At 38.1% G+C, this 12,554-nt stretch overlaps 1 protein-coding gene across 1 annotated transcript in view; it reads right to left on the bottom strand.

Annotated features, from left to right (window-relative positions):
- LOC122562968 (acidic mammalian chitinase-like) overlaps nt 1-12,554 on the bottom strand; it is a 32,576-nt gene that overhangs the window by 12,415 nt on the left and 7,607 nt on the right. The window contains exons 2-7 of the mRNA XM_043716273.1: nt 11,867-11,958; nt 7,701-7,808; nt 6,220-6,252; nt 3,632-3,833; nt 3,193-3,249; nt 173-338 (exon numbers count right to left, since the gene is read on the bottom strand). Of these exons, the coding sequence (XP_043572208.1) occupies nt 173-338; nt 3,193-3,249; nt 3,632-3,833; nt 6,220-6,252; nt 7,701-7,725 (483 nt within the window). The 5' untranslated portion in view covers nt 7,726-7,808; nt 11,867-11,958. The remainder of the gene's footprint in view (nt 1-172; nt 339-3,192; nt 3,250-3,631; nt 3,834-6,219; nt 6,253-7,700; nt 7,809-11,866; nt 11,959-12,554) is intronic.

Genomic DNA, 12,554 nt, shown 5'->3' with positions numbered 1-12,554 from the left:
GGGAATGTATTAACAGTTTTAGGGTTTCCCAGCTGATTTGTGCTTGCTATGTTTTTCCACTATCTAAATAACCATAATCTTATCTTAAAGGAAATACTAGAGATTTTGTTGCTGAAGTAGCTGTGCTCTGTAATACTAGACCTTAAAAAGTATATAACCTTAGACCTATCACCTTGACCAATGCTGTAAAACGTTGCTTATCTTCTGGTGGACTGTCTCGGGAGCCAGGATACTCCCAGTCCAAGTCCAAACCATCAAATCCATGGGTCCGCAGAAAACTGATTGCAGAATTGATGAACGTTATTCGAGTTTCCTCTGTAGCCACCAGGCTTGTAAATCTAATCACAGAAATAGATTGAACATGGGTAAACATTAAGCGAGTAAACGTCCTTTGGAGAACTGATGTGTATTTATTTCTAACCAGTAGTGCTGCTTTGATCACTTAACATTCTCATACTAAGCTGCACTGTTTAAAGTGTTAATTCCTGCAATTTTTAAGAACAGCACAGAGAAATATAAGATCAAAGCTTAATTTAGGAACATTTTTCTGTGTTATAACTATCCTGTCACCTACTCTGTTTACATTGCAAGTTTGTCTGTTTTTTATTTTGTTTAACTTCTCTCAGTAATCACAATGATCTCGCCCAGGAAAACACAGATACATTGAAACTGGAGAATGTTCCTAACTCCAATCTCTCTCCCTCATGATGTCCCCAGCTCTGAATAATCGTAAACCAACCTTAAAGTTAATTTCTCTCATTTGCCTTTTGAGCAGGTGAAGTCAAATGGGTTTTATAATGTGTAGTGATTCACTGAATGTTTATAAATCAATTGGTCTCTAACTCATAAAAAATGCCTATCTTTCCAAACTGTTCTTCACTTTAAGCAGTGCAGACATCATGGACAGATTTTCTCAGATACACAATGATCTGGGCGTTGCTGAGAATGTTGAGAAAGTAGGGTGAGATGACCAGTGACAACATCAAAAGCAAACATTGTCACAATTTCCAACTAAATGCTGAACTCTGAGTAAGTCTCTCACCACTGAGCAGCAAGAAGACTACTTGCATTTATTATCATGCATTTACATCTCATCATAACCTAACCTTGCCTCATTAATACATACTTTCCTATTCTTTAACCCACTAGATAGAAAATAAATGATGAAGAGGAAGTCAAAGTGCTTATCTGGTAACTCCAGTTTACTGCTATCTCCTTCAGCTGTCCATCTTGGATACCAAGCAACCAGTATCTTAAAGCATGCTCCATGGTCAGGAGCTGCATATATTCCACATCCATGGACGTTGGCACTCCGCATGTACAGGCATCACTGCATCATTATGTCCCACCTCCCATCCACTTAGAAGATGGTTTTGCATTTCAATTTGCATGTCGGAGTGCACCAGCATTTTCCCTTACAATGCTGCTGCCAAGGTACTTTACAGACCGGGACATGCTTCCATCTCATGTATATGGCCAAGCTGCAGATCAAGGCTCCTTGCTTGCTCTCTTAACGCTCTCCATCCTTTTGCACCTGATTGCATGCTCATAGCAGAGATTCTACCTTTTTGTTCTTTTATGCTTCTGGTAATTCTGCCTTTTAATGGAGACACACAGACAAGCAGGTTTTCATGGCTGTCAGCAATGAGCAGACAGGACAGTTGACATGTTGCTATATGTCACCATGCTATGTCAATTTCACACCTGCACCAACTTCCAGCAAACCCATTGCATGTGCACCAACCAAATGGATTGTGTCAAAGTCTAACTTGTGTGTACTAGATTTGTAGCTGCGTTAAACAATCTCTCTTTAGCCTGTCAAGGACCTTTGTAATTTTATAGTTTCAAGAGGTCACCTCCTGTACTTTGAAACTCCAAAGGGTATCAAACCAATTTATTCAGCTTTCTATCATAGAACAACACTCTTCGTCAAGAAATGAATGCAGTGAACTTTCGCCGGACATCCTCTGAGGCAAATATACCCTTCCTTAACTATGATGTGGAGGTGCTGGTGTTGATCTGGGGTGCACAAAGACAGAAGTTGCATGACATCAGGTTATGATCCAGCAGTTTTATTTGAAATCACAAGCTCTCAGAGCGCAGTTCCTTGGTCAGGCTCCGAAAGCTTGTGATTTCAAATAAACCTGTTGGATTATAACCTGGCATCATAAGACTTCTTCCTTAGCTGTGGAGACCAAAAAAATGCAGAATGTAAAACTGGGAGTCAGGAATTACAGTCTCAGATGAGACCTCTTTCATTGGACTTGGCTACAGAAAAAAGTAATTGAAAGTTAATAGAGACACAGGTTCCAATTCATTAATGGTAAATTTTTGGATTGATGCAAGGTAATTTATCTTCTCATACAAAATGTCAAGCTATGAAACAAGCCCTCCAGGATGAGGAAAGGAAGAAAAATCTTCCATTGACAGCACACCTTTCACATTCTCAGCATGGTTTAAAGAACTTATTTCTAACTGGAGTCACTATTTTAGCTTATGTGTGCCAGACATTAAAATAATTTTAGCAGCGATCAGTAGTTGCATGAGAAAATACAAATGATGACTTTCCTTATCATTAACAATCTTGAGCAGCTGTGAAATGCAGAGAGGAATGTGGGGGATGTTCTTTATTAAATAACTGGAAAATCATTTAGGCCAGATGCCATCCACCCTTGCCATCCACATAAGCATTGACAGATGATTTACACATCTCCTCAATGATTGAAAACCTGCAATATTTCATAATAATCTTTGGAGTATTTCAACAAATGTCACTGTTTTATAGACACTAATTAATTATCCAATGTCTTATATTTACACTCTTTGTTAATAGATTCATACAGGGCAGAAAAGGCCCTTCGGCCTGTTGAGTCTGCACCTACATAACCACCACTAAAAGTGTACCAATCCAAATTTCCTGCACTTGTTCCTATCTGCTAAAGTTACCATATTGTTGGGTTTTCTGACTGGCATCAATCTATAGTTCTCGACATTCTAGTTGACAAATATGATAGGAAGGACAGAATTCCTTCAGCTCGCTATATGTTGATGAAGTATTTTCTCATAATTATAAATTTTCAGCTAAACTTTAATAGCCAGTTTGGAGAAGTTCTGACATTGTCAATTGTCAATTCTCAAACATTACTTTTGCCTTTTACTATTTTGTGAAAATTAAAATATGATCAACATTACCTGGTGGTACCAAAATTCCAACCTCCAACAGCTAAAAGGGTTTTCAGATTATTATTTCTATTAAGAGAAAGAATACAAACTGTGATTTTCAGGATTTCCATAAAGTATGTTGCATGATCATTTAATTTCTCTGTGAAGATTATGTAATGGTTCTAGTGGTTATCACGGTCACAACGTTTTAAAGTAATACAATGCGAGAAAATTAAATTGCAGAACGCATCTGGGATTTGTACATTGGAAATGGAGTAGGCCATTTAGCCCCTCAGGTCTGTCCCACCATTCAATGAGATCATGGTTGATCTATGGCCTAAAGCTACATTCCCGTCTTTGGTCTATATCCCTTTGGTTAATAAATTTATCTATCTCAGATTTGAAAAGAACAGCTAGCAACAAATGCTTTTTGTAACAACTGCAATGCAGAAGGAATGATATGGCTTACCTAATTTTCAGATCATTGAATCTCTTGAACATGGGCTCATCATTCCATTCATAGGTAGTGAGTTCATTGTTTGCCAAGCTGCCAAAAGCATAAATCAGGTGGGTGCACAGACAGGGATCAACATTTTCTGGGAAGAATTTACCACCTTCTGGTCTGTACTGAGCCCAGTTTGTGTAGTAACAAACTAGTTTGTAGGAAGAGACTAAAGTATGAAGAAAATGTTGAAGTTATTTCAAATATTAAAGCCGATAAAGTGGCAAATCTGAAGAAAAAAACCCACGATAGACTTTGCTGTAGCCTTGGTCAGAACAAACATTTGATGAGGTTCTAAGAGGGCTATTACTTTTGATTCCAGGATAATCTTTGCATTTAACTTAATAATAAACTGTCTTCAGTACTTCTGCAGCAGCACTATGTGAAGTAAATGCAATTTGGATTCTCATGTTCCATAATGTTTGATCAATTAACATTAATTTGCATGTTTTAATTTGTACTTAAGCCAAAAGAAATTTAGGTGTAAGCTTATTTCTGTTTCTGGATAAAATAGACAGAAACAGACATCTGTTATGATGGGGCATGTAGCTGATGATTAGAAAGAGATGTCTGGGAGCTAGAAAAGTCATTGGTCTGTGCAAAACTGTCAATTTTACACAACATGTGGAGGTGCCGGTGTTGGACTGGGGTGGACAAAGTTAAAAATCACACAACACCAGGTTATAGTCCAACAGGTTTACTTGGAAGTACCAGCTTCCAGAGCTCTGTTCCTTCATCTGATAACTAGGTCTGATGAAGGATCAGCGCTCTGAAAGCTTGTACTTCTAAATAAACCAGTTGGACTATAACCTGGTGTTGTGTGATTTTTAATTTTAGATAAATCCAGCTCAGCTTCACACTTTACACACATTTAATTGTTAGTGATTCCAAGTACTGCCTCCACTTCAATGGGTTTCTCTGGGCATGTATTTCACAATTTGAGTGAGAAAGTTCGGTCAAGAATTTGTGTCTTACTGCAAACCTCCTTAACAAAATGTTTTGGCTTTGAGTGTTTGAAACTTTCATTATAGTGAACAATTTGCTTGGACTAATTTTGTCATTCTTGTCAAACCTTGCAAGTTCCAATTAGACCAGAGAAAGCTAGTCAGATTCCAGAGACCGACTTTCTCTGTTGCCTTGAACTTTTCACTGCCAAAATGACCCTTGCTGTTTCCGTCAACACCCTTTCAAGTACAATGCTATAAGTATCCTTCATTCTCTCTAGTTTTCAGAGCCTTTATGTTCAACCAAGTTGGCAGATAACCTCCTGGATCTACCTTAAAACAAAAGAAATTAGAAAGTATTTTCTTTTTTAAATGTAGAATAATTATATAATTAAATACTTTTATAATAATTTAAAATTAACAATTGAAACTGTGATACATTCTAATAAACAGGTGAAACGAATGCTGAATACTGTCTGGACTGGTGAAAAATATCTTCACAACCTATTTGGAATTTTCATGAGACAATACTAAATGTGAACAAATAGGTTTTGCTAAGAGTTTGAACCTGATTTGCTGAGGGTGGTTATTGAACTGATCGGTGAATATGATATTTCCAGTATAGTCACTCACAGCACTTTGACAGGGAGAGAGAAATAAAACATGAGATAGAGTTTCTGCATTGTCTGAAACTGAATACAAAGTAATACTTTTTCAGAAAGAATTATTCTGCAAATTTCTGAAAAAAATGTGTTTGTGTACTCCTGAACACCAAGTATTTGTAGACCTGTAAAATTGAAAAGTGCTTTAAAATATAACTTTTAAAAGTATTGCTTGATATATTTCAGAATGATAACTTGAAAGTGATGTGTTTAATAGAAGTGAAAATAGATTTGTCACACTAAAGCTCTTTTCGTCATGCTGTCACCTTCAAGTAGCTGCATTTTAAATCTCTAAAAGTGACCTGGAGGACATATGCAGAACCATATTTACGACTTCTGTAGGGCTTTGGTAGTCAGTTTCTCACCAAATTAAAAGCTATGTTCAGGTGTTTTCAAAAGTGTCCTTGCAATCAAAAAATATTAAGTTTTCAAAACCTCCATGAATGTAATTTTGAGACAACCCCAATTATGAATATACAATGTTGGGCTATACAAATCTGCTGATTAGACCAGAATTGAGCAAATAAAAAAATATAAACTTGCAGAAGTCATCGTGAAACTGCAGCTGTGCTGAATATAGTTTGGACTTATCATTACCTAATCTTTTGCACTGGTTAAGCTAATTTCTGTTGAATTCTGCTGAGGAAGACATTACAGTCAGGGGAAGCTCCAGCCATCAGTAAAACTCATTCATCCAATATGTAGGTAATTTTGACTTCAGCGAATTGCATAAATCGAGTGATATCGATTCATCGAGCCTTTAAATATATCTCTCCTGACTTTCATTAACTTATTTGTTTGACCCAAATTCAGATCATCAAACTGATGTGGTGGGATTTGAATGCAAGTTCATTTGGATTAGTACTGAAATAAATTAATCACTACATTACTGTTCCCTGGGCTAGTGAAGCTTACCACTGTATATCAACTATAAATGTGTTTGACTTACCCAGTGATACTTGCAGAAAGAAGATCACACTCACTAAAATAGAAATAAATATACTTTTTTATTTCATTTCACATTCATGGTAAATACCTCCAGGATGTTGAAAGACATGTTGCAAACTGAAATTAATAAATTAATCTGATCATTTTGTGATGTAAAATGCTTATCATACTTGCTAAACTACTATCCCTGCTTTTGGTGTTGATCCCTGTACAGGTAAACTGACCTGAATTAAAATTAGATTCATTGTCACAAATTCTCAAGAAGTATAGGAGTACAATGAAAAGCTTACAATGTCACCCTGATGCTTCCATCTTAGTACAAATTAGGTACTAAGGAACCTAGGTACAGATCTTACATACAAAATAGAGAAATTTTTAAAAAAGTTACATTACCTTACAGTTACTAATAGTATAAATATAACTTCAAAAAATGAAATAAAAAGATAAGCTTTGCAGTCTTTCTTTTATGGGCCTGTAGTAGATCAACGCAGTAGATCACTTGTGTGTTTTACATAGGTTGGTGATTTATGAAAATGTAAACAAGCAAAACATTAAAGAATAATTATCTGAGAATGATTGAAGGGTGATAAAACACATGCTTCCAGCACATAATGGGACCTCCAAACGAATGATGCGATTGGTAGTCATAGAGTCATGGAGTCATAGAGTTATAAAGCATAGAAACAGATCCTTTGGTTCAACTCGTCCACGCCCCCCAGATATTCTAAATTAATCTAATCCCATTTGCCAGCATTTGGCCCATATACATCTAAACCCTTACACACTTAAAATAGAGATTGAGTCACAGAGTTATACAACATGGAAACAGACCCTTCGGTCCAACTTGCCCATTCCAACTAGATATCCTAAATATACATAGGCTGATTTTACAGCATTTGGGCCAAATCTCTCTAAATGTTTTCTATTTCATATACCCATCCAGATGCCTTTTAAATGTTGTAACTGTACCAGCCTCCACCACTTCCTCTGGCAGTTTCTTCTATACATGCACCACCCTCTGCTTGAAAATGTTATCCCTTAGGTCTCTTCTAAACCTTTCCCCTCTCACCCTAAACCTATGCCCTCTAATTTTGGACTCCCCCACCCCAGGGAAAAAACCTTGGCTAATCACCCTATCCATGCCCCTTACGATTTTATAAACTGTATAACGTCAACCCTCAGCTTCCGACGCTTTCGGGAAAATAACCCCAGTCTATTGAGCCTCTCCCTGTAGCTCAAATCCTCCAGCCCTGGCAACATCCTTGCAAATCTTTTCTGACCCCTTTCAAGTTTCATAACATCCCATGGCCTCATTCCTGATGAAGGGATTAGGCCCAAAACATTGATTCTCCTGCTCCTCAGATACTGCCTGGGCTGCTGTGCTTTTCCAGCACCACACTCTCGACTCTGGTTATTTGGCCATACTTGCCTTTCATTCAGTTTTGAAAAATGAAAATAAGATTAAAAATCTACAATACTAACCACTTGAGAGAAGTTCCTTCCCCATCTTAGTGCTCTGAAGATGTTCAGTCACAGGTTTTACCTTCAGTGGTGCCTTTGATAGTATGTGCACGTTATTTTGAAAAGGACCTGAGGAATAAATCATATATACAACATTAATTCACACAGGAACATTATCTTAAAATATGAAAGTTATTTAATTCAGATAGAACAATATGGGAAGGATGGTGGAGGGTGTGTGTGGTGTGGCAACACTGTGTTAAAACATAAAGTGCATGATCAGGAAGGGAGGAGAGGAATGGAGGGGATATTTCACATCAGGGGTAAGGTATGCAGTGAGGAAGATGATATGGGAGGGCAGGAGGAAGGCGGCATGAGATTGGGAATTTTTGGCTTCATAGAACATAGAACATAGAAGAATACAGCGCAGTACAGGCCCTTCGGCCCTCGATGTTGTGCCGATCCAAGCCCACCTAACCTACACTAGCCCACTATCCTCCATATCCCTATCCAATGCCCGTTTAAATGCCCATAAAGAGGGAGAGTCCACCACTGCTACTGGCAGGGCATTCCATGAACGCACGACTCGCTGAGTAAAGAACCTACCCCTAACATCTGTCCTATACCAACTCCCCCTTAATTTAAAGCTATGCCCCCTCATAATAGCTGACTCCATACAGATCCCTCTGCTCATCCACACTACCAAGTATCCGACCATTAGCCCAGTACCCCATCTTTTTGTTACTCTTACCAAAGTGAATCACCTCACACTTAGCTACATTGAACTCCATTTGCCACCTTTCTGCCCAGTTCTGCAGCAGCTTTTCATCCCGCTGTAACCTGCCACATCCTTCCTCACTGTCAACAACTCCTCCGACTTTCGTATCATCCGTAAACAACTCCTCCGACTTTCGTATCATCCGCAATGCTTCGAGGACAGCATGGCAGACAGGGGACAGTGTGGGAGGAAGGATAGGCTGGCATGGGAAATGTGTCATTGGGGATGGAAATGGGATAGTAATGGAATAATGACATGGTGAATAGGGATGGAGTAGGATAATGATGTGGAATAGGAATGAAATAGGGATGTTTTCAGAAAACTGGGAGGAATGTGATCCTTATGTTCTGAGAGAGATTACACAAGAAAGATGGAATGGCATGGCATGGTGGTTTAAAGAAATATTTTTGCATTAAAGATGCTAATTACACTGCAAATGTTTCAAAAGGTCCTCTGTTGGTTAAGTAAGATTTGTATTGGAAGATTGGTACTTCTGTCTTCAATCCATTATGAAACATGTAACAATTCAGGGACATACCAGTCAATTGGATGTAAACTTCAATCATATTGTGATTGTTGCTGCCTAAGAGTGCATTTATTTGGAAGCCTGGATCTGAATGTGCGTAGCATTCTTAATAAAATAAATTGATTAGTAACTCACCTTGCGTTAAATAAATAAAGACAATCTGATCACAATTTGGAGACATGGCTGCAGGATAACGGGGACTAGGTCCTAATATTGAGAAGTACATGACAAGGAAAATAGGAAGCTGGATAAATATGGAGAGAGAGCACTTAAAATGGCAATTGTACAGTAGTTAGACATAAAATTGGTTAAGGAGAGATTAGCAGGCAGACTCAGTTTGGATGGAGTTATGGAACAGTAAAGGAAGGAATGCAGGCTCCCTAATAGAGATTACAATCTGACCCAAAGTATCCACGAAATATCGGGTGCTTGAGAGACAGAGACATCAATATTCATACGTATCTTTAAAATACACGTAACTGGTCAATTCAGATTGGTAGCAGTCCCCTTGTTGGGCAGTTCGTCGAATGTTTTTGTGATAGTTTCTTTGAGTAGCACATTTTGGAATCAACCAGAGAGCAGGTTATAATTGGGTCTCTATTGTGTAACGTAACAGGATTAATGAATGACCTGAGTGTAAAGGTAGCAGCAACCATAACACAGTTGAAATTTACAGCCAGCTTGAAAGAAAGAAGAAGTCGTATAAGACACAGATTTTAAACATAAGTAAAGACAACTATGTGTGCATGAAAGCTAAGCTAGATGAAATGAACTAGCACACTCTGCTATGGGATTGATCAATACAGGCATAATGGCAGAATTTAAAGTGATATTTCTGAATATTCAAAGTAAATATGTTCCTGCTATAATGAAAAGTCTTAAAGGGAGAACTACCATGTAGGCTTAACTAAAAAAATTTAGGGAAAGCATGAAACATAAGGGAAAAGTATATAACTGTGACAAAACGGGTGGCTGGTCAGAATATAAAGAACAGCTGAACATAATTAGAAGATTAACCAGGAGGAAGAAATTAAAGTATGAGAGGAAGCTAGCTAGAAATGGAAAAATGGATAGCAAGAGTTTTTACAGGTATTTAAGAAGGAAGAGAAAACTGAGTTTCGGGTCTCTGGACAGGGCGAATGGGGATTTAATTGTAAACAATAAGTAAATGGCAGATTCAATGAACAAATATTTTGCTTCTGCATTCAATATAGAAGATACAAGCAATATTCCACTTAATAACAGTAAATCAGGAAGTGGAACAGATAGATTAACTTAGCATAATTATGATCACAAAAGAAGTGATACTGGGAAAACTGATGGAGCTGCAAGTCTCGTCAAGTCGTAGGGATGCTATATTTTATTAAAAGTGGAATTGAATGTAAAAGTAAGGATCTTATACTTTGTCTATTTGCCAGACCACATCTCAAATGCTGTTCCTTATTTAAAGAAGGCTGTAAGTGTGTTGGAGGTGGTTTATTGTATTGATACCTGAAATGAAAGAGCTGTTTTATGAGGATAGGAAGGCAAATGCAATGTCAGCTTTCATTTCAAGAGGACTAGAATACAAAAGCAGAGATGCACTACTGAGGTTGTAAGAACCTCTGGTGAGACACCCTTGGAATATTGTGAGTGGTTTTGGACCCCATATCTAAGGAAGGATCTGCTGGCAGTGGCTGGTCCACAGCAGATTTACAAGAATGATCCTGGCAATGAAGAACTTGTCATATGAGGAATGGTTGAGGACTTTGGGTCTGAACTTGATAGATAAAGGGGGATCTGGTTTAAATTTACAGAATATGACAGGCTTGAATAGTGTGGATGTGGAGATGTTTCTACTGGTAGGAGAGATAGGACCCGAGGACACAGCCTCAGAGTGAAGAGATGACCCTTTAGAATGAGAAGAGGAGAAATTTCTTCAGCGAGAAGGTAGTTAATCTGTGGAACTCATTGTTTTAGAATGCTATGGACGCCAAATCATTGAGTGTGTTTAAGACAGGGATAGATAGGTTCTTGATTGGTAGATGGATGATGGATCACAAGAAGATAGGAGAATGGGGTTGAGAAACCTATCAGCTATGACCGAACAGCAGAGCAGACTGGATGGGCTGAATGGCCTAATTTTGCTTCTATATCTTATGGTTATTGTCCTTTGATAGTTTGGACAGGCTAGATGTATTTTCACTGGAGTAATGAGGGGTAAGGGGTGACTAGATTGAAGTGTACAAGATCCTGAATGGTCTTGACAGGGTAATTTGGATGTTCTCTTTTGGATGAATTTAGAATGAGGCTGCACAGTTCTAAGTTAGGAATAATCCTTTCAGACAGAGATGAGGGAAATGTCTTTCTTTGGAACTCTGCCTCAGAAGGCAGTGGAGACGAGGTCATTAAATGGTTTTTTAAGACAGAGGCAGATAGATTCTTGATAGGCCAGAAACTCACAAGTTATCAGGGATAGTTGGGAATGTAGAATTCGAAACGCAAACAGATCTTATTGATGGTGGAACTGGTTCAGGAGCTGAATTGTCTATTTCAGCTCCTATTTCTTATGTTCATATGTTTATGCCTAAGTTTCCTAAGAAAGCATGTAGGTGACTTTTTCCATATGCACTGAATTTGATGGTATTTTATATCTATGTGGTAATAAATGTTTATGTGATCAACTGTTTTACTTGGCTGAAAAGCTAATGAAGCACAGTTATGAAACCTGGAGCTCACCTTCATGTAGCCAACGTCACCTTCTGTGGATGTGTTTGTCTGGATTACATTGTGCATCTAGAACTTTTCACAAAATGCAGTACACACGCTCCATTTGGCCAAGCTGACCTACTATCCTGTAACTTTATAAATTATTTATTAGAATTAGAATAGCTGAAAGCTTACCGGTGCTCACCAATTAACTTCTGCCGTCCACTGAAGTTAAGAGCCAACTACTGGAGGAAGGGTCTCACCAAACAGCTAGCTTTTTTTCCCCCCTATAGCAGAGCAAGGATAAATTCTAATCAGCTTCAGTGAATGGAAAACAGACACCATTGATTATGATCCCCATTTCAAACTCCATTCCCAGCTACTGAAATCATTTCTGTCAATGGCAACAGTCTGTTTGCAGCCTTAGTGTCATATTTGATGAGCTTCTGACCACATATACATGCTGTCATTAAGAAAATTCATTTCTGCCCCTGCAACATTATCCAATTTTGCTTGAGCTTATCTTCAGTTGCAAACCATTTATCTTTACTTTTAGACTTCACTATTTGAACTTGCTCTTAATTTGTCTCTCACATTTCTTCCTCTTGTGCTCTTTGGGCTACATTGTCTCCTGGTCAAGTAATATCTTGATTGTAAAGTATTCTTCCTAGCTGTTAAGTGTCCTCCATGGCCATATCCCTCTCAATGTCAGAAATTTCATGCAGTCCTACCATCCTCGAGGATATCAACTACTCCTTTCATTCTGACCTCCTGAGCTTCTCAATTTGAACTGGTACATCATTTGAGACTGTGTCTTTAGCTGCTCTCGCTCTAAGTTTTGAAATTCCTTCCCTATACTTTGATCTCAAGATCCTGCTTTCCT

The sequence above is a fragment of the Chiloscyllium plagiosum genome, chromosome 26 (genome assembly GCF_004010195.1).
Source record: "Chiloscyllium plagiosum isolate BGI_BamShark_2017 chromosome 26, ASM401019v2, whole genome shotgun sequence".
NCBI classification, from domain to species: domain Eukaryota; kingdom Metazoa; phylum Chordata; class Chondrichthyes; order Orectolobiformes; family Hemiscylliidae; genus Chiloscyllium; species Chiloscyllium plagiosum.
Note: the sequence above shows the minus strand (reverse complement) of the source record. Positions and strands in the feature narration are given on the sequence as shown.